A 24717-nucleotide genomic window follows, 5' to 3' on the forward strand; every position below is an offset into this window, starting at 1 on the left:
ATGCCAAGTCGCTGCTCCGGCGTCTGACCAGCTTCCGTCACGGTGCAAAAATGCCCTGTCTGAGACACGCGTCACACCGGGTTCGTTTACAGCTACCTATTGAGCGCTCGACCTTTCACGCCATCACCTACCTACCAAGCTCAAGCCTGCACCTATATACGGCGCAATAAGACTGTCGGCTGACGCCCGCCCATGCACGTCGCCCAAAACCGGTGGACCTTTACCACTTCGAAACCGAACCATGCTGCCCCGGTTCGGAGAGGCCACCATTGGACAACCACCTCGGTTGTGACGCCTTCGCCAATCCTATCCCTTCTCTTCCGGGTCCCGCGCATGATACCCCAGCCTTGGCCAGCTTGGTAGTTCCCCTCTCTTTCCCCGGACTCTTGCTCCGCACAGAAGAGTCCCCTGCTTTCAGGACTTAGACGTGAGCCGGGCCTCGATCTTGCTCTTTTCCTTCTCGCGAAGCTCTGCCAGCTCTTCCTTGGAAGCGTCGTAGCGTGCCGTAAGCTGATTGAACGGGTTTTCGGGGCTGCGCTCAAACTCCTTCTTGATCTTCTCCTTCTTCTGGTTGAGCCGAAGACCTGCCCCGCTGCCATCTGACTCCATCTCCTTAAGTCGTCGCTCCTCAAACTGGGCATACGCTGCCTTGAACCGTCTCTCGGGGTGTTTGTCGATCTTCGTGTCCGACTTAGATGTCAGGGACAAGGCGTCCAGGGCGTTGTCAATTCCTGATGCACTCAACGCCGGCAAGCCTCCGTTGCCTACGTCGTCAAGTTGCGACAGGTCCAGCCCCCTAGTCTTCTTGGTTGCCGTCTTGGAGTTCTTGGGCGCCGATCGTCCTGCTGTGTTCTTCTCTTCCTCGGCGAGCAGGGCTTCTTTCTCAGCCTTCTTCCGGGCTTGCTCCGCTCTCTTGGCTTCTTCGGCTTCCCTGTTGGGTGGTGGAGAGAGGTCAGAATTCATCGCCCAGACCACGCCCGGGGGCGGACCAAGTCTTGGACAAGTCCATGGAACAGCTGGGTAGGCAGCGGCTCGGCACGTAGGGTCCATGCCAGCGCATGCATGGGCCTGTTGTCGGCGGACTCCGTGATCTGCTATGCAGTGCCATGGAAGACATGCAGCAGCCCAAATGCCCCGTCACGACAACACAGCAGCCAGACCCCTCGCCACCTGTCGAATCGCTGACCGGGCGATACGGCCCGGTGGCAGCCCGCAGCAAACACCGTCCAAAAGGCCTCATCGAAGAAGACCCGGCAACGGAAGAAAACGAAGTAAAGGCGAGACTCACTTTTTGGCGTTGCTCTTGGCTCCTTTGTCCCATTTAGCGGCCTCGGCGGCCGCTCGTTCGGCATCAGCAGCCGCTGCCTTCGCGGCGGCGGCCTCGGCCTTGCGGGCCTGGCCGGCAGCTTTCTTGCTGTTGCCCTCGGCCCCGCCTTTTTTCCCACCACCCATGTCTTTCAGTGTCGTTCCTGTCGATTCGCCTGCTTACCGACGATCTTCTCGTCAGTCGCGCCCGTATGTGTGCGAAGAATGTCTGAGTGTGGCGTAGATGCTACTCCTCGCAAAGTCAAGAGTGGATGAGCAACTTCAAAGGATAGTGGGGACGGGAGAGAAAGTGACACAGCAGTGACGGGACCACCAACCTTGGCGGGGCTGGCCCGCTGTGAAGCCCAGACTGGAAGTGGGGCATATCCACACTGGCAACCCGCTTTGGAAGCATTGATTTCGCTCCCTAATCTGAAATTGGTGGTTTCCTTCTGTTTGACTTCCATTGCTGTGTAACCAACTCTTTCCTTTCCGACTCGTCGATGCAGTCCTGAGTCACTTGCCCGGGTGGCTCCTTTTTGCTCCGGCTTTCACTTTCGACTTCCATTCATGCTGCACTCCCTTACTTTTTGGGCGCCGAGGAGGAATCAATCTCACATCCGGATGATGGGAGTCGTGTACGGAGTAAGGATCACCAAGCTATCTTGACGCTTCCACTCCTTATCCCGGCTGCGATTTTGAACACAGGCTTCCTCGATACTGATGACTCATTTATTGGCGGGCGTCGCCATCCATGGATGGTTTGAGCCGCTGGGGTTCGTTCCCAGGCGAATTCCACCGTTCACTTGGGTCGGTCTTTTGCGGTAACCTCCTGTGCCGTACAGGCTCCCTCTGCGGTACTCGGCGCGTTGTGCCACGCGAGCCCAAGACTGTACATCCAAGAGGACCCTGGAATGTCGATGGACCTCCTGGCGCGGCGATGCTGGCGAGGGAAGGGCAAACCTTGTGACCAAAGTCACACATGCAATCTGGTGCCAGCTTAGAAACCCAGCGTCCAGAGTGGTTGATGTCCGGTGGAACGGGTGCCGACAATAATCGGCAATCGGGTAGCTGACGATCGTTCGGGACCACATCACACTGACGGCCCTGCGGCTTGAGAGGTCGCCGGCTGCGGCTCAAAGAACGATTTCGTCGATATTGTATGTACCTTGTTGCAACCCATGAGTCGAAGCGAGATTGGAAACGACAGGTCATTGACGCCTATGCGATACCTTGGCCGAATTAGTACGTAGCAAGCTGTAACAGGCAATCACAGTCATCGTCCGAAGCCACCGTATCTGGCTGGGGTGCCGCTGCTGCTGTGTCACACAACTGCATGCTGTGTCGTTTCTGGAAGTGCCTCTGCCCAGGGTCGCAGACCGGTCAGAGAGCGCGAGACAGCTCAGCGCAGAGGCTCAGATCCAATGTCAACCGACCATTTTGCCGGAGGATTGGCCCCGAGCAGGTCCGTCGCCCTATTCAGGTTGGTGTTGTTCACTCGTTGTTACCGACAAACCGCGCTTCGGTTCTGGTAGAACCGGGGTCGAGCTGTACGTGCCCCTTTCCTGCATGCTTAGCTAGGGCGTTGATAGGGGAGATGGGACACGAAACTTGAGAGGCGGCGCACCAAGATTCCCAGCTGATCCTTCACGAACGCTGCGCAGGATATGTCTGAATATAATGCCGCCGTGAACATCACCTCGCACAAGCGAGCCGCCGTAGTCAGAAGGGAAGAGTGACCTAGCGCAGGAGAAGCAGCGCTACAGCTGGCCCCGCTCTGGTAAAAGGTCGCGACGACCGGATTCCAGATGGCAGCGTCGACCCTCGAGTCTTACCGGCCGACAATTGGCTTCGGGAACGAGGCTGCAGCGGGGGCCGAGGCTCGGACCTAGTCCCTGTTGATATGCCGCGTTGTTGGGGAGGGGAGCGACTTGCAGGACATTAAACAACCGCACTCGCAAGGGAGTTGAAACCTCACCAACTAGGTAGACGGCGTGTAAAACATGCTCGGGCTGGATGTCCGCTGCGACTCGGAATTTGAAGACGAGGAAAGAGGAGCGGAATCCTCGCGACACTGACGGCTTCAGCTGAGGATTCGAAAGAGGGAACCCGGCTCGGATGTGCGTGAAGTGCATCATCCTGACGGAGGAACGAGGCAACCCGCATCTATCAAAGCCGAAGGAACACATCTGACGTTGGTAGAGGCGCCGATTCTTTGCTGCGGTTGCCTTGGAAAACCGCAGCAAACAGGCTCGTCCGGCATACCTCATTTGTACGGGATTGCAGTGGGCAGGTCGCTGCAGGCGCCCTCCGACTGTCACCCAAACATGGCATCCCTTTCCGCTCCTCGTGCCCCAGGTCCCGGCGGCACACAAACGGCACGTCGCGATCCGTCCTGCTGTTTGTTCCGATTCCTGCCTTTGAGCAATTCGACAAGCGTGCAGAACTCGCCGAGTATGCGGTTGCGATCTTGTCGTCAGCGCATTGCCATCGCCCCATGGGCCATGGGTAGGGCGAGTTTGGAGTATACACAGTAAGCGGCAGAACCCTGGCTTGTAGGAACCAAGGTTACAGTGCCACAGGCGTGGCCCAGTTCCCCGGAACCGAGAACACTACTGTATGTACTCCGTTTGCGGGGGGTTTCATTGAGACCGCCAAGCCCCGTCGCATCACTCTGCGGTCTGGCGTCGTGAGCTGATAGACTCGGATGTATGGATGACAGGCTGACGGACACCGGACCTTCTGCGTCTTTGGGAACCGCTGTTAGGTGCCGGAGACGGGTCGTAATAAGGCAGGCAGCATGAAACTGGACAAGCAGGAGGTCGAATTTGGGAGCTCGGTTTCGGCTGGGAATCCGCCCGAGACCTGGACGCATCTCAGCTCCCCCACGCGTTGGCCCATAGTTAATGTTAACAGCGGAGGGAGATCGCACACCGCCACAAGCCCACTCATCCTTCCAAAAATGGCATCCCGAAAAACAAATTCGAAACATGCGAATGAGGCTCAATGTTGCTGTCAGAAAGACTCATCATCCGAGATCCTGCTTGAAATTGCAGGCGCACAAGTCCCCTCTTGAGGCTTTTTGTCTGCCTTGGCACCTGACAGTCGTCGGTCAAGGACGCTGCCCTTGTGGTGAGGCTTCCGTCCTTCGCCTGGCGCTGACCCACCACGGATCTTCCTCGGCCGGTTGCCCCGCTGTCGGGCGAGACGAGAGATCCCGGCTTGTGGACGGGCCCGTGCTTCGTGGGGAGAAAAGAGAGCCATGCCAGAGCTCTCCACTGCCAGGGAACACCCACAACCGGCGAGACCGGCAGTATGGATCCGGCAGTTGAAGATCATCTGCTCCCTTCGAACAAGAAGGCAGCCAGTCGCCAATGCCTTGTATGAGAAGTTTCAGGCTCGATGCCAACATCATGTGTATCTGTGCGCCTTGGATGGTAAAAGTATCCGGTCGGGAGTTCCTGGCAGCCAACCTCGGGATGCTCCCCCGTGTATGTAGTTGAAGCTGGTGGAGAAAAATGTCTGATGGAACGCCCGCAGATCGTTTCCTGTTGGACAGCAGAAGCACATGATCTCCAAGGGATGCGTGCTGGGTGAAGCGAGGTGGAATCTGTTGGCCAATCATCTTCGAGGACCATTGAATGGAACAGATTCCGATCCAAGTTTCTTCTTTCTTATTCTTCGGGACAGGAAGACGGGACAGAACTACGAGTTTGTATCAGTACTGGGGACTGTGCGGCAACTCGATCTATTGCTGTGGCAGTCGCTCTCTGGTGGTTTTTCGCACTCTTGCGTCCCGTGCTACGACTGGTGCAGGATCTCATACAGGGACCTGGCAGAGAGGCACTGTGTTCTGCCAAACTGTCCTGCCGGCAGTGAGCAGGTACAGAGATCGAATTGAACGAGGCAGGTCATGTGCTGATTGGTGCAGGACAGCTATCCATACGGTACCCAACTGTAACGTCCACATTACGTGGTCACAGATCAGCTTCGATGGCCCTCGGCCCGGAAATCTGGTTGGTAACCGCTTGGGGAAAACATGTTTCTGGAACCGAGTTGGCTTACAAGGATGGCTTGTTGATGGGGGCCATCGGCCATCATCTCAGGGGCAGACGTACGTGAGTGCTTGGAACCGGCCATCGGCCAAAAAGAAAAAAAGCAAAAAGAAAGAGGATGGGAAACAGGTAAGTGAGGACCATAGTCTCCGCCTCATAATCTACTGTGTATACTCCCTACGTACATCTGATTTCAATGTGTGAGCTGTATTTGGAGGCAGTCCGAAATACTTACCTCTAATGTACATATGGCTAAGGTACCTTGCTGATATAGGCTGAGCTGTACGAGTAACCACACGGTACCTTCAAGAATAAGGTACCTTTTGCTACGGTAGACATGCGGCATCCGGCACTGTCCCCGTTTGATCAGGGGTGATGAAATTCTTCTTGCGAAACCCGGCCTGCGGGTGGGTGTCCGATGTGAGCGGGTCCGCCACATGGCTCCCCGTAACCGTGGATTGGTTCCGGTTGGTTTGCCACCACCTCGGCCTGCCACACAGAAGGGATGATCGGTCCATGTCCAGCTCGCCGGGCCAAGCTCCACATTGATGCCAGACTAGCAAATTTATCAGGGGCATTGCTGCTAAGTTTTTCCAGTCCCACACACATCTTTTCTGGGTTTCTTTTCTATTAATGCCATTGATGGCGAATCCGGTACTTAGTGTATCGCTTTCCAACCGGCAGGGCCTCAGGAAGTGTTTCTGTACTCCGTAGATAATCAATCACCTGTGAGCTACGTTAAGCAGGGTACCTTGTATGTAAACCGGGTGCTGTGGCATTGCATGTGACTAACGTTTAACGTTATGCGCGGCATGGAAGCACTCACGGGATCTACTGTAGGTTCGTGCATGCCTAGGACAATAACTACCTGCCGGCAGCTTCTGGAACATTGCAGCTCATTCCTAGGTCGAGATTCTCTGGATGACGGTGATACCTAGGGTAGCGCTCCTCGAAAATGATGAGTACACAACATGGCCAACTAAACCACTGGTTTACCGGTGCGACACGGAGTACATAGTCTGGGAATCCGGAACCTATCCGTCCTGACGCATCTTCACAGAGGCAAACATGCTGGTACAGTAGTTGGCGTTGTGGGTCACAGAGTATTAATGTGAACCTAGGAAGCGATTCCGGGCTCCGCGATTTGCTCAAATCGCTGATCACAAAGCTACCCACCACTCGGAAGCACCAGCGTTTACCGCAGTTGTCGACATGAGATTGCCAGCGTCTCTTTGCTCGAGAAAGCTTCCAACACATCGTCATGTCGCGCGACATGACCGAATGGCAGCCGGGACGCCTTGCCAGATCAAAAGTATGTTTTCCAAACGCAAACCACTCTCAGTACCTGCCTGCTCTTGCGGGTTTAGTCCATATCAAGAGACAAAACGCAAACTGAGCGTTGGGCCCGGCGTCAATCGCTCCACTCCCCTGATCTTGGACATTGACCGACCACGATAGGTACGGAGGTATGCGTGCAACAAAGATCGGTGGCTTGCCATCGGTGTCGTCGATTCAGCCAAGTTGTGTGCCAGGCTGCTGTGATGACTCGGCATTCAAGCACCTGACACGGAGATAACGATAAAGCCTCGGTCTTTAGTTGCCCTGAATCACGTACAGCACTGAGGTCTGTATTCCGTCGAGGTGGGTTGTACCGACTGCCGTCTGGCCCTTCATGTCTTCTGAGGTTGCATACGACCCGGCCGGCGACATGGCCCCGGCATCGCGACTTCCGATAGCCTCATTGTTCTTAAATTGGCTGATGAGGCGGTCGGATGTTGGGTTTGTCACACCTGACTTCATCCCGGCCCGCTCCAGCCTGCATGCGATGATGGTCCGTGTTGGGGAAAGTACGAGGAGGATCGGATTTCAGAGCCCATCACGCATGCCACTTTCTGGTTCCTTTTGGGCCACCCCCAGGCACCCCCGGTCGGCGCTCCACACCCGACTACTCAGGTGTCCCGCAATTCTCCGGGTTCCGGCATTGGTAGCGATTCACCGCCTCTCGATGAGCGTCACAATCAGCCAACTCGCGCCAACAGCTTCCCACAGCCCGCCCCCATTCGATATCATCCGCGGCCCGCACGGAGTACCCTGTGGTGTGCTGTCTATGCCCAGTCGCTCGTGTCTTACTGCGTAGACGAACGACGCGTGACGACATGTATCAACCAGGAGCCAGCGCCTCGCGCACTGCCCTGTTGGCCACGACCAATCACTCCCAGGACAGAGACAGGATGCGGCATGCGTGTATTCATGCAGCCGTCCCGCCTTGGTGTTGAGCTCACTTCATATCCAGCGAAGAAGGGCGGCTCAATCCGGCACTGGGAAAATGGCGCCGCCTCATTTTCTCCTCCTGGAGCAGTCGACCGAACAGACCGAAGCCTGCAATCAAGCACCGAGGTGGCAGCCTCATGAGTGGGGAGTCTGGGGTGTTAGCCGCGAATTGCGACGGTGATGTGTTGGTTGGTAGTATCATCCGGACAAGGTGCCGACCAGCCATCGTCCGTTCGCCCTCCCAACCAATTTTCCGCCAACACCCCTCCGAAGCACTCGCCAGCAGCTCCATTCACTCTGCCCATCAGTCCGAAGCTGATGCGCCCGGATTTCCCGAGTCGCTTGCTGTTGTGCGATGGCTTCCTAAGACATAGGACATGGCCGTCCTCTACAGGTAAGCCGGGCATGCATTGAGCCTTACGCGGACCCGAACACAAGAGATCAACATGTTTTCTGTCGTGCAGCCAACCGTCCGCCATTTTCCTCTCAAAGCTGCTCGCGTCCTTGCCGCCACCGACGACGACACCACACCAGGGACACCCGCTGTTCTCTCACAAGGGTTGACCAAACAACCTCTCATCACGGAGACTTCGGGTACGGGAAGGCCCTTTTGTCAAGGGGCCGGCCCCATCACGTCCCAGCGAAACGGTGACGAGCCCGGTTGACCCATCGGAATACCCCTGCAAGTGTAGAGCAAGGGGTGAAACGAGAGACTTCCGGCCTTGCGTAGGTAGTGTACGTACCCCGCGAGACAAGGAAAAGAAAAAGGCAGCCATCGTTCGTTTGCGCCAAGCCCCGACCCCTGTCAAGATCCCAGGATCAGTATGGCAGTTGACGCTGTCCGCAGCACTGACTTCGTACCATTGGGAATGTACCACGGATACATCTGAGCTTACCTTACCTCCTGCGGAGTAGTCCAGCCCCAGGATCATCTGGTTTCCTTCCTTGGAGCCAGAAAGTCGAAGCTTGTCACCGCTGTTTCATCGTTTCCCTCGAGGAAAAAGTTAATTTTATTCTGGGATTTTGCCCACATCCCACGCAAAGGGTCCCCACACAGTCAGATGGATGATCCGGTGACCTCTGTTCTCAGCCCTTCCCGCAGCCTTGGTCGGCTTCCCTGGGATGTAGTTCCATGTAGCAGCTCATGGTGTGGATCAGATTGTTTCTCTCCAGGGGAATATATACATCCTCTCTCAGTCCTCCTACTCCCACTCTTGTTCACGCACCTTGCTCCTCGGTTCTCACTTCTTGTCAAACCCTGCTCTCACCTCTGCCATACTAGGTTTCGTATCATCAACAACTCGAGTGGGAGCCAGTTGCCGGGATCGGGGGGGCTTCATACCCCATCTGAAGTTCAGGTACACACACAGACCTGCCCACGAGCTCACCTCCCCGCGGAACTACCTTGGTACACACCGATCCTCAACTCCAACAAACAAAATTCAACTCGAACCCGTCTCTGACCTGCGATTGGGTGGGTCTGGACTTACATCGCTCTGCGACGGTAACCTTCGGGCGGCAAAGGGGTTCACTCAACAGCCGGGACCAAGTCTCACATCAACAATGCGCGCTCGAAGGAACCGTGTCATGGCCGGCCCGGAGCGGCCCCCATATCCCGGAAAGCAGTTGCTCATCCTAGGTAAGTTAGCACAGGAATGGTTTGCATACACGACTTCTAACATGATGCAGCACTCTGCCGGATATGCGAGCCCATCGCATTCATGTCCATCTTCCCATACATCTATCACATGGTCAAGGACTTCAACCTGACGGATGACGAGAGCCAGATCTCGTTTTATGCTGGCATGGTGACCTCAGCCTTTACCTTTGCCGAGTTCTCGACCAGTGTTTTCTGGGGAAGACTCAGCGACAAAATCGGCCGGAAACCCGTGTTACTAATGGGAATGGGCGGTACGGGCTTGAGCGTTCTCATCTTTGGCTTCGCGCCAAACCTCCCAGTCGCCCTGCTCGCTCGCGCTCTGGGCGGATTCTTGAACGGGTAAGACTCGAGAAAACAGGCTGGCGTCTTCCGGCAGGGGAACCTTTGGGCTAACAGGAGAAGCAATATTGGAGTGTTACAGACAACCGTAGGCGAGATGGTGACGGTCAAAGAACATCAGCGTGAGTTTACCGCGAGCATCGATGGTGGGGGCGAAACAATGAACTAACATGGGCCGCTAGCACGCGCCTACGCGGTTATGCCGTTAGTCTGGTGCATAGGGTATGTCGGAAGTGTGAGGACAGTAAATGTGGAAGGGTCAGGATCGCTAACGGCACCGCCAGCTCGATTGTTGGGCCCATGATTGGGGGCGCACTTGCGAAACCGGTCGAGAACTTGCCGTCGGTTTTTGCACCGGGCAGTCTGTGGGACCGCTTCCCGTACCTACTGCCCAACCTCTTCAGCGCCATCTGCGTCTCGCTCGGAGTGATTACTGGCCTCTTGTTTCTGGAAGAAACGCATGCCGAGAAGAGGCACCACCGCGATCGCGGTCGGGAGCTTGGTGACTACCTGCTATCCCATTTGCGCGGAAGCAGCGAGCTGGCCGAGGACAGATCTCTAGCCAAGGACGCCGAGAACCAACCTCTCCTGTTTGAGACCGAGGAGTCACTGCCTGGGTATCTTACGAACGGTGACTCGGCTCGCCAGTCATCGGCAATCGGTATATCCGGACAAGAAGCAAGGGACCTTGAAGAGGGATGCGGCAGTCAGGGTTCGAAGAAGGCGACAACCATTTTCACTAAGCCGGTCGTTACCATCATTTCCTCGTACGGCATCCTCGCGTTGTAAGTCAACCCAAACGGATCGGCCGGCAATTGTCATGACTGACACGTTCTAGCCACACCATGGTCTTCGATTCGTTGCTTCCCGTGTTTCTCAGCACGAACGCACCAGAGAATCATCTACCAGTCTCGCTCCCCTTCAAGTTCGCCGGCGGCTTCGGCCTGGACACGCGGACGATCGGCGTCATCTTGTCGGTTCAGGGGCTTTACTCGATGGTATCGACGCACTTCCTGTTCCCCTTGATTACCGAAAAGCTGGGTCCGCTCCGACTTTTCAAGCTCATGTCGATGCTGTACCCGCTGCTTTACTTTTTCACGCCATACATCGTCCTCCTTCCCGAGAGCCTACGCATGGCCAGCGTGTACATGATCGTCATCTGGAAGTGCACCTTCTCGACACTGGCTTACCCAAGCAACGCCATCCTTATCACCAACTCGGCCCCGACCACATTGACGCTGGGCACCATCAACGGGGCGGCTGCCTCGACAGCCAGTTTATGCCGCGCGCTGGGGCCCATCGTCTCGGGGCTCCTGTACACGATGGGCATGGAAAGCGGGTACTCGGGCCTATCTTGGTGGGTCACTGGATTGGTGACCATCGGCGGCGCTTTGGTCGGCATGAAGATCACGGAACCCCGGGGAAGGATGGACGAGAAGGACGACATCGAGGCCGTCACTGAATCGCAGGCTACTCGGGACAGCGCAGGAACTAGCGAGAGGCATGCTGAGCAGGAGTGAAGTTTCCCTTCACCAAATGACGTCTTTTCTTTTACTACTCATACCTGGTTCACACGAGTCGCCATGGCCAGATGCCCTCGGGGGCCCTCCTGCGCCGCCCAATTTTAGATGGGCGGCGTTTGCCTGTGCTGGCGCTCGCGGCGTTTTTTTCAGCATGTTTCTTGTTGTTTTTACGGGCAAGTACAACATTCCACGGGTCATCAACACTGGGATAGATCGGGATTCCTTCAGTGAGCGGGTTTCTGGGGACACACAACAAGCGGAGCATGCAGCTTTCTGATTTGGGCGACGGGTGTCTTGGGCCAATGGCGTTTTCCCCTTGTTTCGGCTTTTCGGCTTGGTTGCAGCGGGTTACTTGATCTTTCTTAGAGACACAGGCGAAGAGGACTTGGAGGTACAGGACTGGAGGATGTCGTTGGAATACAATTCATCTGCTGAGACCCGGTCCTAGTTCCTTGAGACAGACACCAGTGAATTGGTCACGGCAGTGGATGGGTTATTCCCGGGTCTCCCCATACCACACCGTACATGCACATATAACCCCTCCCTCTATCCTAAACAGTTAAGGCGTCTTTCTGCCTTGTCTCTCCAAAGTGAAGGCGGGCGCTGCACTTGGCGGTCTCATTTTTGGAGACAGTTTCGGCATCAACAGCTACCTCTACGGAGTATGGGTCGCATAATTAGGCAATCCTGTCTCCTTTCTACCTCTGCTCCTAACTACGATACGGGTAATGGTAGGGACTTCAGCATAGCAGTTTAACGGTAAGTTGATAGAGTACATGGGTGTATGTACATTGCAAGTGGACACAAATACATACTATAATATAATATCCACACCTGCCAGTTACACATCACACATTTGGCGTTATCTGCCCGCTCTTATCAGCACAATTTGGGGGTTGCCCTCGCGGCGCAGCAACATCCACCATCTTCCACAAAAAACGCGCCGGCGATCAAGAACCAAACTCTCGGCAACCGGGCGTTGGCGTCTTGCTGCCCGCCCTCCCATTCTCCCCCTCGAGATTGGGATGAGTACCTCCGAGACACCGGCCACACTCCCTGGCCATCCGACTCCCTAGTTGCTCGACGCCAGCTCAACACGCAGTCCGTTCCCTCCATATGAGCTTCCGGATTGTCTCGGCCGCCAGTCGCAGCAACACAAAAATCCATATATCACAAGCAGGAGAGACAGTGCAAACACGCCCATGATTCGCACAGGCCGCCGATCCTCCCGACGCGATAGAATCTGAGCATGGGCCGGCGCATTGCATCCACGAAGTGGTAGAATAGGGCAAACCGAAAGACAGAAGACGACGACGGCGAAGACGGAGCTGAAGTCGATTCTGCCGAGGCCCTCGCGCTTTTTGGCGCTACGTGCGGGAATAGACGCCGGAACCTCTGGGCCCCAGAGCCTGCGGCGGTACTGCACTGAGCCGGCTGCTGCCGAGACTGAGGAGGTTACTGACGTGTCTGTACTTGGTTCGCATCGGGCCGCACCGCATCGCCGAATCAAGGAGCCGCAACTCGACCCGTGTGTCTCAGAAGCATTGCAGGAAGAGCCATGCCGGCACCCGATCGTGACCATCCGTCCCCGGACTCGCATCCCTCCAAACGCCCCCGCCAATCATCGCCCGATAAGGAGTCACCGGCCTCGCTGCCCTCTGCGGGGGCGACTTCCCCGGCGGGCGACCGCGTTCACGACGGGCTGCTGGGCCATGGTGGTGGTGGTGGCGGCGGCGGCGCTGCTGCTGGAATCAACAGTGGAGGTGGAAGCAAGATCGGGCAGAGTAGCAGCTTTCGCAATGTCAGCGCCTGCAACCGTTGCCGCCTGCGCAAGAACCGCTGCGACCAGAAGCTACCGAGCTGCGCGAGCTGCGAGAAGGCTAACGTGCCCTGTGTAGGGTATGACCCCATCTCCAAGAGAGAGCTGCCGCGGAGCTACACCTTCTACTTGGAAAAGCGAGTCGAGCAGCTCGAGGCCCTCCTGGCCGCCAACGACATCGCCTTCCCGCCCGCCGAGGACCTGGACTATTGCTCCAAGGTGCGCGCCGAGTCGAACAGCATCCGGTCGCCTACCGAAGCTGGGCAGTCTTCCTATTCGGAGTGTACGGATGCCGCAAGTAGCGGCAGACCGGAAAGCAATGGTGACGGGCTCGGAGGCAGGCCGCAGAGGCTTGCCTCGAAACCGGGCTCGTCGGCCGGTCCCGCCGTGACCAGCAATCGCTATCTCGGGTCGACAGCCGGCATATCCTTTGCTCGAGTCGTGTTTGCCGCCGTGCAGTCATCGGTCTCAGACCAGAAGTCAAACTCGGACAAGGGGGGCGTGCGGCCATCCGGACCTGCCCCTGGCGGCAACGGCGCCACAGAACCGGGCCAGACCACCTCGATGCGCGATTCCTTCTTTGGCCTACACGCCAAGCCTACCTTGCATCCGGCGCCGTTCCCAGACAAGGAGCTCGGCTTGAGGCTGATCAGTCTGTACTTTGAGCACGCTAACCCGCAGATTCCCGTCCTGCATAAGGGCGAGTTTATGGAAATGTTCGAACGCACATATGCCGGGGACGGCCGGAGACGGGGCCCGCGGGAGCTGTACGTGCTGAACATGGTTTTCGCGATAGGCGCCGGGGTCATAGTGGGCGACTCCAAAGGACACGTTCCCCCAGCCGGCCTGGAGGACTCCTCGAGTTCGAGGCAGTGCCGCCCCGAGGAGTACCATGCAAGTGCCATGATCCACCTTGAGGCATGCATTGGAAGCGGCGCTGGTCTAGAAGACTTGCAGGCGGTGCTGCTGCTGGCCAACTTTGCACTGCTGAGACCCGTGCCCCCTGGCCTTTGGTACATCATCGGCGAGGCGGTTAGGCGAGCAGTCGATCTGGGGCTGCACTATGAGGACGGCAAGGACCTTGAGGCTGGCTTCGTCGACGCCTCAAACTCACGAAGAGACAGCGTGGCGAAAGAGAAAGGGAGACGAGAGTATGTACGTGATATGAGGCGGCGCCTCTGGTGGTGCACGTACTCGCTTGACCGCCTGGTCAGCCTCTGCGTTGGTCGGCCCTTTGGCATCCCTGACCACGTAATCACGACCGAGTTCCCTTCGCTGCTGGAAGACCGCTACATCACCGCCGGCGGTTTGATCCAGCCGCCCCCGGAGATGCTACGGCCCACCTACAAGCTGGTTGCCCACCACTACTTTCGACTCCGGCTTCTGCAATCCGAGATCCTGCAGGTCTTGCAGTTCCGGCAAGCCCAGAGTGCCCGTGCCAGCGGGCAGAATTCCCAAAATCCCTACATGCACACAGACCTGCCATCGCCGTTTCTGGCAAAGTTTGACTCGTTCCGGTCATGGCGGATCGATATCGACAGGCGTCTATGGGAATGGAAGAACTCGGCGCCAATGAAGGAAGACACAGGCGTGGCCTTCTCGATCGACTTCTTTGGTCTCAACTATTGGCAGACGATTATCGTGTTGTACAGGCAGAGCCTCAGCGTTCCGACAGTCTTTGAGGGCGAGTATGACACGGCCAAGGAAGTGGACAGCCCTGCCGTCTACAATGCAGAGCTTCGCGAGGACGAAGACCGCGTGTACCTTAAGGTTGCCGAGGCGGGCCAGAAGATCATGCGGCTGTATCGTCAGTTGCATCTGCTTGGCGTAGTCAACTACACGTATTTGACGACGCACCATCTGTTTGTGGCAGGCATATCGTATCTCTACGCCATCTGGCATTCTCCTATTGTCAGGAGCCGATTGGTATGAGGACACCCGTTCTTCCCGCTGTCCATCGTCGGTTGTCGTTAACCTAGTTTACAGACTATGGACGAGGTGGATTTCACCATTCTTGCGGCGACGTCCGTCTTCACAGATTTCATGGACAAATGCCCCCCTGCCGAAGCGTGCCGAGACGCATTCAACCGGACAGTTAAGGCGACCCTCAAAATGGTCAATCAAACTGGCGGTTTCGGTCAACAATACCAGCCCACGCCGGCCAGCGCAGCCTCTAGCTCGAGAAACAACCTCGACCACAGACGATTCGACTGGAGTACCAGGAGCGGTGTCACATCGCTGTCGAGCAAGCCTCCGTACAAGAGGCATCGCCAACACCCTTCATCAGCGGGCCAAACTTCAGCCGCCACATCAGACGTGTATTCCACCGCCCCTTGGCTCGCATCTGCCTTCCCCAAAGGCGCGTCATACCGGATCCACGGCAACCCCACGGTCAAGACAGAAGCAGATGGCTTCCCCCTCATGCGCAACACTCCCGTCCCACCACGCAGCGACGCCAGTTCCACCGACGATATAAAAAAGCCCGTCACCCCAGAAGCGACCGCGCCCATCGATCAACCAATGCTGCGGTCCCCGTCGGCACTGCAGCAGCAAAAACAACAACAACTGCACCACCGCCAACAACACCCCACCTCGCTCAGCTCACCCATCGGCGAGATGATGAGCCAACCCCTTGCAACCGGCGCAGCAGCGGGTGGCTTCCTCTCGCCTCGGCATCAACAACAACAACCACAACAACCACCACCATCACGACAGCAGCAGCAATTCAGCCCGGGAACAATCCAGGCGTTTAACGACATGCAAGGCCTGGACTTTCTCCAGAGTTTGGACTCGCCACCCAACCCCAGCGGCAGCGGCAGCGGCAGTACTATGCAGGGAGGAGGAGGAGGAGGGCTGGACAACGAATTCGCGGACTACAGCCGTTTTGCCGACGCAGACGTGCAGATGGATATACCCGGGTTCAACGTCGGGTACGAAGGCGGCGGGTCGAGACACGATTTGCTCGGGGATGGGCAGCACCTGCAACTGGGACTGTTTGATGACTTTTTCTTTGGAGGAGGGGTGCAGGCTGCGACGCAGACGCAGACGCATTCGCCGACGACGACGCAAACGCAACAGGGCCAGCAGGGGCAGGGGCAGTAAGGGGGCGAGGGCACCGGATTAGGGATCTGAGATTGATGTGATCTGGATTGCTGGGTTGGTGTTTTTCCGGAACTTGGAGGCTTGGTTTGAGCTGGGTGTTGAGGGTGTCTCTTGTTTCCCCCGCTGTGTGGTTATGTGGTGTTATGTGGTGTGTGATGTGTAAAACAGCGGTCACTGGATCCGCCGGATGCGGGCGATGCACTCCTGCTTTATGCCTTGCCGGGAACGATCTCTGGGATGTGCTGATGACATGCTTTCTGCGTAGATGATGGGCGGTGTGATGGTGCCGGATTATTGCTGCACCTGGCTCATCATCCCTTGATTGTGGAGATCCCACGGTTCCGAGGAGCGACTCTGTATGGCAGACGGCGAGTTTCAGAGCTTTCTTCACATGTACATGTATATTTGTCTTTATCTGTAAAGATACCCGGTTGGACGGCTCAGTCATACATAGCCATTGTCGTCGTCGAGTTAACAACACAGTCTGCCTAGTGGTTGGCGTTGATGCCTGGAAAGTAACTTCAGGGAGCGATCCCAGACGGCTTTTCCGATGTGAAGTGTGGGCTTGGGAAGGACCCCCTGCGCCTGCTTGCATGGACTCCTTTTATTATTCGTGGTATATGTAGAGGACCCGGGCTCATCAACTTCAATGACCGCCGCCATGTGGCCTAATACTCTCTCTCCCCTTGCTGCTCCATCACTTGTTGCTTTAGACCATCCTGCCTTGGCCCCGAGGGATTCCCATCCTCATCAAACTCGGCCCATCGAAAGAAGTCGCAGCCTTCCTTGCCCGGTACGTTCCCCGCATGGCACATCCAAAAATACCGACCCCAGTTCTCCTTCTTCTTGTTTACGACTCGCAGCACGGCCGGCACGCCGCACGGGCAGCGCGGCGTGTTGCGCGGGTGGAACCCTTCGCGATAGTGGCGGTACGTGATGTTGATTCGCCGATTGCCCGCCACGGGGTGCGGATCGATAGCATGGGCAGGGCTCACGCTGTGTTTCCACTCCTCTTGCATGTCGGCGTGCATCACGAGGAGGGAGTTGTGTGGCAGGTGGATGGCGATCTGGCCTGCTAGGTCCTGATTGCTGTTGGTTGTTGTGGTGGAGGTGTCATCGTCCTGGGGGACGATGCGCCGGACCCGGAATTCGCGGGTTACGCCTAGCGAGAGGGAGCCGATTACCGGACGGGGGCCAAGGTATGTTAGTTGGTCGCTGTGCTGGGGTGCATGGTTAGCTCCGTGAGTAGGGAAGAGGACTGGTGCCTCAGCGGGGGGATTTACCCAACCGACACTCTCCTGCGGCCCGTTGTAGCAGTTTACAAAAGCCGCATTGGGTGTCCATGGCCCGGGAGATTGGTACTTCAGCTTCTTTCCGCCGTAGTGGGTGCGAACGCGTGCTTGTATCTCCCTGTTGACGGCCTCCTGGACCCGAGCCTTGACCCGCTCCAGCTGCGGGGTCAGGGTTCTGACGTCCTGCCTTCTTGTTAGTGCTGGAGTAGGCGCAAAAAGGGGTTGACAAAGCCTCACTGTCATCCTTGCGCCATTGTACACATAGTCGTGCTTTTGCTCCTGCAGCTCCTTGTAGGTGCCGACATAGAAGCCCGAGGTGTGGGGACTCGAGACCACGTTCTCAAACAGCTTGAAGGTTATCTTCTCAAATGACTTGGCCTCCTCGAGCAGCTCTTGCAGGAGCGAGTCTGCCTCATCGGCGGGTAAAAAGTTATGGACGATAGTGCAGGGGGTGTGCTCGCTGATGTCGACGGGATCGTACAGATGGAGTGTTGCGCCCTTTCGGGAGAGCAGCCTGGCCCGTTTCGATGGAGCAGAGGATCCGGAAGCACCTGAGCTAACAGCAAACGTCCGCAGCGAGGATTGGGCAGCCACAGTGGTTCCTGTCCCGGATTTCTTTGGGACATTCGGTGCCCTGAGGGCCTGAGACGTCACGTCGACATTGCCATCATGAGCTAGCAGAATGTCGAGGAGCATATCCTGGTCGACTTCGGGGTGGAGAGACGATAAAATGGCCAGCTTTAGATCTGTCGATTCCTCCTGTGCCGCCGCCGCCCTCTCAGGACTCGATTTCCGTTTCTTTCTGGTCACGAAGGCATCCATTGTATCCGCGCTTCCTTTTGGCGACGCCGTAGACACTGGGCCTTGTGTAGCGATCCACGTTGAATTGACATTTCGGTGGTGACGCCGTACGCTGCTCCAATCCGCCGTTTGACGCGCCTCGCCGTTGGGTGACTGCACAGAAGGGCGTGGACAATGTGGGGCTGGATGGAAGCGTGCAAGGTGCGTGGTCACATGGTGGTTACCGAGGGTACATCATGGTACTGAGTACACTGTCCACGGCGACCTTGACATGGTCGATGTGACATGGACAGGGAGAGAAATGGAAAATCTCAACACGCTCTACGTTGTTCTGTATCCAATCTGTATCGTAAATAAGACGCAACCACATCGGTATTTCTCAATCAAAATCGTTTCAATACCAATGACCTGCTAGTGAAAGGTACTCAGTACTTGTACACTTCGCTAGAGGTCCCCCAGCAATGGCGGGTCCAAGTTCCCAGACCGAACCCGCGCCGACACGAGACCAAGAGACAGAGCCGAGGCCTCGGCCCCGCCATTGCTTGTGTTCCCCGGCGAGACTTCTCTCGGACCAGACAGATTCCCAAAACTAAACGTTATGTACCTTAACACAATCCACACTCGCTGATATCGCTCAAGCCATCTCAAGTCGCGCGCGCATTGCGCACCCTAGTCCCACGGCGACCCGGCCATGGCGTCCATGCTAGAGTTTCGCACGCCGGGCTTCAACCCGTATGCCGTCAAGTACTCGCCCTACTACGACTCGCGACTCGCCGTTGCCGCCTCAGCCAACTATGGCATCGTCGGCAACGGCCGCCTCTTTGTGCTCGGCCTGGGCCCGGCCGGCATTCAGCCCGAAAAGACATTCGACACCAACGATGCCCTCTACGACCTCGCCTGGTCCGAAATCAACGAGAACCAGCTGGTTGTCGCATGCGGCGATGGTTCTCTCAAGCTGTTTGACCTGGCTGCCGGCGACTTCCCCGTCATGAATTTTGCCGAGCACAAACGCGAGGCCTTTTCCGTCTGCTGGAATCCAATTGCTAAAGACAGCTTCATCTCAAGCTCGTGGGACGGCACCGTCAAAATCGTAAGCTCCCCTTCGGCGCATCAACAAAACTTCGCACCGATACTGACGAGTCATCTGCTTCCTCCCACACAAGTGGTCCCCCTCGCGCCCAACATCCCTCAAGACCCTCCCGGTCGGCAACTGTACCTACTCGGCCTGCTTCTCCCCAACCAACCCGGCCATCATCTCGTGCGTCTCCTCCGACTCGCACATCCGCATCTTCGACCTGCGCACGCCCGTCAGCGCAAAGTACCACCTCACCACCGTCATCCCCGCCCACGCGCCACCACCGATGCAGAGCCCGACCCTCCCCCTTCTCTCGACAGGCCAGACCTTTGCCGGCGCCGCGCCCTCCGAGATCCTCACGCACGACTGGAACAAGTACCGCGACACGGTGCTCGCGACCGGCGGCGTCGACCGCGTGGTGCGCACCTTTGACGTGCGCAACCCGGCCGGTGGCCCCATCGGCGTGCTGCTCGGTCACGAGTACGCCGTGCGCCGGCTCGCGTGGAGCCCGCACGCCAGCGACGTGCTCGCGAGCGCGAGCTACGACATGACGGTGCGCGTTTGGTCCGACGGGTCGGCGGTACCACAGCCACCACCACCGCCGCAACAACAACAACAGCAACACCCACAAGCCAGTACGATAATACCCGTCGGGACACAGCTTGGCGTCATGAACCGGCATTCCGAGTTCGCGACGGGCGTCGACTGGTGCCTATTTGGCACCGGCGGCTGGCTGGCGTCGGCCGGGTGGGATCAGAGGGTGCTTGTCTGGGACGCGCATACCCTGCTGAGGGGGTGATACCTGTGTTTTACTGTACCTGTACATCGAAGGCTGTGGGCGGATTGACCGTTGGGGACTGGCCGGAAGTGAAGGAACAATGTCACACTGTAATAGTATCCGTGTGTCTGTGTGGAGAAGGATACGATACGATGATACCCCGCTTTGGAGAAGGTATGAGGAAGGAGAGTTCAGAGGAGGGGGGATTCGGCGCAGCGCGATTCGGGCTTTGGAAACGTCAGGTTAGGCGGGATAAGGGAGGGCTGGGGTATGAAAAGGGGAATGGCGTTGACCAGAGCCCTGAGCATGAGATTGGGTTTGACCTCGAGGAGAAAACTTGGCGTTCTGGCAAGACTGGGCAATACTTGTGCAATCTCCATGCCTGGGGAACAGTGTAGAATGTAGAGTAAGGTAGCGATGCACATAAACCTACCCTACCTTGGAACCTATACCAAGTCCAAGGCTTCGATCACATCAACGAAAAACACTAGCTCGAATCCCAAGGCTGTCCGTTCATTACTTGTCTAATCGAACACAATACATTAATGAACTCCAACCAAAACGATACGTCTATATGTACAAGACAAAGCCAGAGTGAGATGAGAGAGTTGGGTAGCTTGCCCCCTGCCAAAATGGTCCGGCCCCAATGCAGCAGAAAATCAACCTTATCCCCAGACGCGACATCAAAACAGAAACCGGCAAACGACCCAAATGCCCCATCTCTAACGTTAGTCCCAAAACCGGCAAACTCCCTACACAATGATATACAACCCTCCATTCCTTTATGCCTTGGTCATCTTGGATCCTGGTTGTTCGTTTCCGCCGGTGCCACCCGCCCCCGCCCCGCTCTTGCATAAATAGGCATCCTAGCGGTAGCTTTTGTTTCCATCCACACGGCTGCAACTCCATCTCTTGCTCCTGTGTGGCGAGTTGCTGGGTATAAACAGAAGGCCAAGGACATGTTATCGTACAAGTACAGCACCAGAAGTCGCGGAAGCGCTCGAGCAACGAGAACCAAAACAAGTCCTCATCACTCCCTCAAGGAGCATTTAGAAGGCGGGAGGGGGGGCCCGGTGCCTGCGGGGACGGTCGTTTCCCATCCGCTCCATGGCGGAAAATGGGTCGCCACTACGGCCGCTGCGTCCGTCGCGGATCCCGCGGCCACCAAATCCACCATCGCGGCCACCGAAACCACTGCCGCGACCATCGTGGCGGGAGATACCGGTGTCAGATATCCGCAGCCCTCGAATTCCGCGCCCAACGTTCTGAGCGAGCCTGGGTGAGACCGCCGGCGGCTCGTCCATGCCCCAGCCGTACTTGGCCAGATTGTTGGCCTCGTGCACGACGTCCTGCCGGTCGACGTGTCTGATGGCGTTTCCGAGAAGTGAGGTATAAGTGTCTCTGAGAATATCGAAGGGCGCCTTCTCCGCAGCCTCGCGAAGCTGCCTAAACGGCTCTGGAAGCGTGTCGGCCTTGGTCACGTCGACAGAGGCGCATTCAAAATCGGTGCATCGCTGGATAGGCAAGCCCGGAAGCAGGTCCCTCGCGCCCGGAACCTCAACATCGGAAGCCAACAGGTAAGCCACGCCCTGCTTGCCGGCTCGCCCAGTTCGCCCGATGCGGTGGATGTACAAGTCCCGATCCTGGGGAAGATGTACCTGGATGACGTGGGTCACGTTGGGGAAATCCATGCCTCTAGCTGAAACGTCGGAGGAGAAAAGAATGGCCGACTGCGCATCCCTGAAGTCGTCTGCGCTCCGGGTCCGTGACTTCTGGGTCAACTTGGAATGAATGTCGTACACCCTGGGGATCGAGCGGTCGTCATGTTTAAGGCGACGGAACAGGTACGAATATGACATGACCGCGGATGTGGTGGGAAGAAAAACGATGGCCTTGAAGGGAAGCTTTTCCGGGTCTGACTGGGCTGCGGCCACGTCACGGCGAATCAATTCCAACAGGGTGGGCGCAAGATTCTCGAAGCCGCGGCACGGGACGATGAACTGCGGTACCCTTTCGTGGGTCGGAACTTCGTCTGCCCTGACCGTCTGGACAAACTCGAAGTTGGTCGGGTTGATGAACTGGCGGGCAATGCCAACCACGTTCTTGGGCAGGGTAGCCGAGTACAGAAGGGTTTGCCGGGGCACCTTCTCGCGATCAGGCAGGTAGCGAACGATGTTCTCGAGTTCGGTCTTGAAGCCCACGTCCAACATCCGATCTGCCTCATCCAGCACCAAAGCAGCAAGACGAGGGGCGTCGATTCCGCTGGATTCATCCGTGAGGAGGTCGTGCAGGCGGCCCGGGGTGGCGACCAGAAGGTGGCAGCCTTCGATGCGCGTCTTGCGCAGCATCAAGTTCTTATGCGTCCCGCCGACGGCAGTTTGCACAATGACGCCGGTCCCTTGGCAAAGCTTCTTCGCTTCGACGCCAATCTGCTCGGCCAGCTCGCGGGTAGGTGAGAGGATGATGGCGCGGATGTCGTCAGAGCGGGCCCGGCCGCCACCACGAGGCTTTTCGAGCTCGGGCTGACCAGCAATGATCCTCTGAACGATGGGGACAAGAAAAGCCAGGGTCTTGCCTGTGCCAGTCTTGGCTTGGGCGACACTTGGGCGGCGAGTGTTAGTCTGGGTGCGCGATGATCCAAAAGCGGCAAGGGTACAACCTACACGTCTTTCCCGGCGAGAGCAGCGTTGATGGTCATGGATTGGACGTCGGTCATGTTCTCGTACCCCATGCCCTTGGTGATGGAATGGACGAGCTGGTTATTCACGCCGAGCTGGGGCAGGTCTGCGAAGCGGGTAATGAAGCCGGAGGAGGCATCGGCCGACGGCGCGGGAGCGGCAGACTCGCTCGAGTAGAAGCGAAGAAGAGAGGCGGCAGATCGGCGGACTGCTGCAGGAGCGGTTCGGGCAGGGCGCGAGAGGCCAAGGGCAGCTGAAGAAGCCCTGTATGCGGCCTGTGCCGGGCGTGCGGCGAGAGCAGCGCGTGTCGCAGCCGCCTGCCGTAAGAGGGTGGTTCTCATCATGTTCGCGCACTCGAGAAAGGATCCTCAAATTAATTGACGCTTCTTTTGTAACCCTAAAGGGAGTGCCGGAATCCAGAACAGAGGCCGTCGTCGTGGGTGGGCGACGAAGTAGTTGTCAAGGGCCTTGTTGGTCGTGATCCGGGATGGGAATGCAGCGCAGAGCCAGAAGAAAATTCACGGCCGAGCTAGGGGCCAAAGTTCAGGACGCTAATCTTATCGCACCCATGCAAATATAAATGGGTTCTGCAGACAGCTTAACATTTAAGTGGGTCCCGGTATCCAGATCTAACGTGATCCATCCACACTTCCACTGCATCATCTTTCTCAGTTTCATGGGCTCAATAGGGACGAACGTAGGATCCAGCCTTCGAGGTATCAGGGCCGAGTGCGGTTTCTTTATGCTATATTTTGAGTTGGCTCAGTCACTTGTCCAAAACCTTCCAATCCCCCTCGCCCTGCCCGCTGTCGAGGCCATACTGTGTGCACAGGGAGGTTAGGCTACCCCAGCTATCACTACACCACAGGCCGAAAACGTTTTTTTAGACCCTCTGAGTGGAATATATTATTCCCAACGCCCATCGGGCAATCCACACAAGGAACACGCGGAGCATGGAGAGCGTCGCCTGCATAGTGATGTCGAGCATCAGAACTGGGATAAACAAAAGAACCCTGCCCGGCCAGCTCCTAGCGAACCACCGAATCATCTCGAGGAAACCGCGAAGCAGCCGAAGGACCTTCCGCAACCACGGCGCGATTGATGGGTCTTCTCTCTCCGTGTAGGAAATCAGCGCGAGAGCCAGTCTGCCGAAGGCGGCGAAAATGGGCCGGAGCGACACCCAAAGGTCGTACAGACCGATGAGGAACAGCAAGACGCCTGCGTGGGCCGCGTTCCGGTGGTGGTTTCGGCTGCCCGTGTCACCAGTTGCTGTGCGCACATGATTGGGGGCTGCCCAGTCATCGAGGTGTTGATCGCCGTGGAGGTGCGTTGGCCGTTTGGATTCTCTGTCTTGGTTGGCGTTTCCATAGCTGGCTTGGACCGGGCGTGTGTGGGCTTAGGTCTGTGTGAGCATCCAGCCTCTTTCGAAGCTCGGTAGGGCACAAACCAGGACTCCAGATGTCCACCATCACGGACATGGCGAAATGGCGCACAACGGAGAAAGCCAGTGAGATCAGTGATGTCGCGAGATAGATGCGCTCGCCGGCGGACATGACTGTTGCGGACTCGGCTAACAGCGCTGCCTGCCTCTCGTTCGACCGCCCTATTCCCATTGCCCTCACTTGCTCGTCGATCTCGAGGCAATCGCCCGGTTGAATTTGAATCGTCCTGCGGTGGGGTGATGACTGGCGTGGATTCGATGGGGCCGTGAAGTATGGAGGATGAGGGCGGGGGGAGTACGGCGGAAGGAACTCATCAGCCATGGCTGCCAGCTCGACCCGATTTACACCTTCCTCGGCAGGCGACTTAGCATTGCTCCAGGAAAGATCCACGGAATGGTGTTTTCCACACCTACTCTCCAGAACACCTTAGGACATATCACTTGGGGTAAGGTTAGGTACCTGACCTAGGAAGGACTTGAAGGAGTGTCATTGACGTTCCTGGTGGCATCCGTGCCCTTTTCCTATGGACCGGGCATGCTTGCGTCATGGGGCACGCAATGCGTAATGCACTCTTTGG

The 24717-nt window shown here is 57.1% G+C and overlaps 12 protein-coding genes across 12 annotated transcripts; 4 read left to right on the forward strand and 8 right to left on the reverse strand.

Annotated features, from left to right (window-relative positions):
* Positions 1-67: 67 nt before the first annotated feature.
* Positions 68-1392, reverse strand: N657DRAFT_642952 (DUF1014-domain-containing protein). The gene has a single exon (XM_062792444.1). It carries the CDS (start codon positions 1048-1050, stop codon positions 415-417), a length of 636 nt encoding a protein of 211 aa, XP_062649942.1. The 5' UTR covers positions 1051-1392; the 3' UTR covers positions 68-414.
* A 519-nt stretch (positions 1393-1911) lies between these two features.
* N657DRAFT_642954 (uncharacterized protein) lies at positions 1912-2572 on the reverse strand. Its single transcript, XM_062792445.1, has 2 exons — positions 2042-2572; positions 1912-1950 (listed from the first exon to the last, which is right to left on the reverse strand). Exons 1-2 carry the CDS (start codon positions 2518-2520, stop codon positions 1920-1922), a joined length of 510 nt encoding a protein of 169 aa, XP_062649943.1. The 5' UTR covers positions 2521-2572; the 3' UTR covers positions 1912-1919.
* A 295-nt stretch (positions 2573-2867) lies between these two features.
* On the reverse strand, positions 2868-4027 carry N657DRAFT_642955 (uncharacterized protein). Its single transcript, XM_062792446.1, has one exon. It carries the CDS (start codon positions 3573-3575, stop codon positions 3066-3068), a length of 510 nt encoding a protein of 169 aa, XP_062649944.1. The 5' UTR covers positions 3576-4027; the 3' UTR covers positions 2868-3065.
* N657DRAFT_296170 (uncharacterized protein) lies at positions 3679-4469 on the reverse strand. Its single transcript, XM_062786660.1, has one exon. The coding sequence runs from the start codon at positions 4295-4297 to the stop codon at positions 3782-3784; it is 516 nt and encodes a 171-aa protein (XP_062649945.1). The 5' UTR covers positions 4298-4469; the 3' UTR covers positions 3679-3781.
* N657DRAFT_642956 (uncharacterized protein) lies at positions 3930-4819 on the reverse strand. Its single transcript, XM_062792447.1, has one exon. The coding sequence runs from the start codon at positions 4642-4644 to the stop codon at positions 4321-4323; it is 324 nt and encodes a 107-aa protein (XP_062649946.1). The 5' UTR covers positions 4645-4819; the 3' UTR covers positions 3930-4320.
* Positions 4820-6834: 2015 nt separating this feature from the next.
* Positions 6835-7654, forward strand: N657DRAFT_297066 (uncharacterized protein). The gene has a single exon (XM_062786663.1). It carries the CDS (start codon positions 7033-7035, stop codon positions 7495-7497), a length of 465 nt encoding a protein of 154 aa, XP_062649947.1. The 5' UTR covers positions 6835-7032; the 3' UTR covers positions 7498-7654.
* Positions 7655-9194: 1540 nt separating this feature from the next.
* Positions 9195-11150, forward strand: N657DRAFT_679155 (MFS general substrate transporter; the record flags this gene model as incomplete). The annotated part of the gene is made up of 6 exons (XM_062796154.1): positions 9195-9270; positions 9321-9630; positions 9694-9752; positions 9813-9852; positions 9915-10415; positions 10469-11150. 6 exons carry the CDS (start codon positions 9195-9197, stop codon positions 11148-11150), a joined length of 1668 nt encoding a protein of 555 aa, XP_062649948.1.
* A 1561-nt stretch (positions 11151-12711) lies between these two features.
* Positions 12712-16250, forward strand: N657DRAFT_614675 (uncharacterized protein; the record flags this gene model as incomplete). The annotated part of the gene is made up of 3 exons (XM_062790446.1): positions 12712-14898; positions 14959-15754; positions 15869-16250. The coding sequence occupies 3 exons, from the start codon at positions 12712-12714 to the stop codon at positions 16072-16074; spliced, it is 3189 nt and encodes a 1062-aa protein (XP_062649949.1). The 3' UTR covers positions 16075-16250.
* A 230-nt stretch (positions 16251-16480) lies between these two features.
* N657DRAFT_642961 (uncharacterized protein) lies at positions 16481-18327 on the reverse strand. The gene is made up of 3 exons (XM_062792448.1): positions 17604-18327; positions 17358-17549; positions 16481-17294 (listed from the first exon to the last, which is right to left on the reverse strand). Exons 1-3 carry the CDS (start codon positions 18186-18188, stop codon positions 16743-16745), a joined length of 1329 nt encoding a protein of 442 aa, XP_062649950.1. The 5' UTR covers positions 18189-18327; the 3' UTR covers positions 16481-16742.
* A 170-nt stretch (positions 18328-18497) lies between these two features.
* Positions 18498-20530, forward strand: N657DRAFT_642962 (WD40 repeat-like protein). The gene is made up of 2 exons (XM_062792449.1): positions 18498-19257; positions 19331-20530. Exons 1-2 carry the CDS (start codon positions 18859-18861, stop codon positions 20039-20041), a joined length of 1110 nt encoding a protein of 369 aa, XP_062649951.1. The 5' UTR covers positions 18498-18858; the 3' UTR covers positions 20042-20530.
* Positions 20531-20973: 443 nt separating this feature from the next.
* Positions 20974-23311, reverse strand: N657DRAFT_296661 (DEAD-domain-containing protein). The gene is made up of 2 exons (XM_062786661.1): positions 22684-23311; positions 20974-22621 (listed from the first exon to the last, which is right to left on the reverse strand). The coding sequence occupies exons 1-2, from the start codon at positions 23040-23042 to the stop codon at positions 21070-21072; spliced, it is 1911 nt and encodes a 636-aa protein (XP_062649952.1). The 5' UTR covers positions 23043-23311; the 3' UTR covers positions 20974-21069.
* Positions 23312-23871: 560 nt separating this feature from the next.
* Positions 23872-24561, reverse strand: N657DRAFT_296851 (uncharacterized protein). Its single transcript, XM_062786662.1, has one exon. It carries the CDS (start codon positions 24459-24461, stop codon positions 23997-23999), a length of 465 nt encoding a protein of 154 aa, XP_062649953.1. The 5' UTR covers positions 24462-24561; the 3' UTR covers positions 23872-23996.
* Between the last annotated feature and the right edge of the window lie 156 nt (positions 24562-24717).

This window comes from Parathielavia appendiculata, assembly GCF_033297405.1.
Source record: "Parathielavia appendiculata strain CBS 731.68 unplaced genomic scaffold N657scaffold_3, whole genome shotgun sequence".
NCBI lineage: Eukaryota > Fungi > Ascomycota > Sordariomycetes > Sordariales > Chaetomiaceae > Parathielavia > Parathielavia appendiculata.

Bases quoted from the DNA above. Each gene is read 5' to 3' on its own strand.
- N657DRAFT_642961 (XM_062792448.1), bottom strand. From the start codon at position 18,188: ATGGATGCCTTCGTGACCAGAAAGAAACGGAAATCGAGTCCTGAGAGG. The intron at 17,550-17,603 runs GTGAGGCTTTGT...ACAAGAAGGCAG, and splicing joins ACAATGGCGCAAGGATGACA to GACGTCAGAACCCTGACCCC. The intron at 17,295-17,357 runs GTAAATCCCCCC...CATGCACCCCAG, and splicing joins CGCAGGAGAGTGTCGGTTGG to CACAGCGACCAACTAACATA.
- N657DRAFT_642962 (XM_062792449.1), top strand. From the start codon at position 18,859: ATGGCGTCCATGCTAGAGTTTCGCACGCCGGGCTTCAACCCGTATGCC. The intron at 19,258-19,330 runs GTAAGCTCCCCT...CTCCCACACAAG, and splicing joins GGGACGGCACCGTCAAAATC to TGGTCCCCCTCGCGCCCAAC.
- N657DRAFT_296170 (XM_062786660.1), bottom strand. From the start codon at position 4,297: ATGTTTCGAATTTGTTTTTCGGGATGCCATTTTTGGAAGGATGAGTGG.
- N657DRAFT_642956 (XM_062792447.1), bottom strand. From the start codon at position 4,644: ATGATCTTCAACTGCCGGATCCATACTGCCGGTCTCGCCGGTTGTGGG.
- N657DRAFT_296851 (XM_062786662.1), bottom strand. From the start codon at position 24,461: ATGGCTGATGAGTTCCTTCCGCCGTACTCCCCCCGCCCTCATCCTCCA.
- N657DRAFT_297066 (XM_062786663.1), top strand. From the start codon at position 7,033: ATGTCTTCTGAGGTTGCATACGACCCGGCCGGCGACATGGCCCCGGCA.
- N657DRAFT_642955 (XM_062792446.1), bottom strand. From the start codon at position 3,575: ATGAGGTATGCCGGACGAGCCTGTTTGCTGCGGTTTTCCAAGGCAACC.
- N657DRAFT_642954 (XM_062792445.1), bottom strand. From the start codon at position 2,520: ATGACCTGTCGTTTCCAATCTCGCTTCGACTCATGGGTTGCAACAAGG. The intron at 1,951-2,041 runs ATAAATGAGTCA...GGTGATCCTTAC, and splicing joins ATGGATGGCGACGCCCGCCA to TCCGTACACGACTCCCATCA.
- N657DRAFT_296661 (XM_062786661.1), bottom strand. From the start codon at position 23,042: ATGATGAGAACCACCCTCTTACGGCAGGCGGCTGCGACACGCGCTGCT. The intron at 22,622-22,683 runs GTAGGTTGTACC...TCGCCGCCCAAG, and splicing joins GCTCTCGCCGGGAAAGACGT to TGTCGCCCAAGCCAAGACTG.
- N657DRAFT_642952 (XM_062792444.1), bottom strand. From the start codon at position 1,050: ATGGACCCTACGTGCCGAGCCGCTGCCTACCCAGCTGTTCCATGGACT.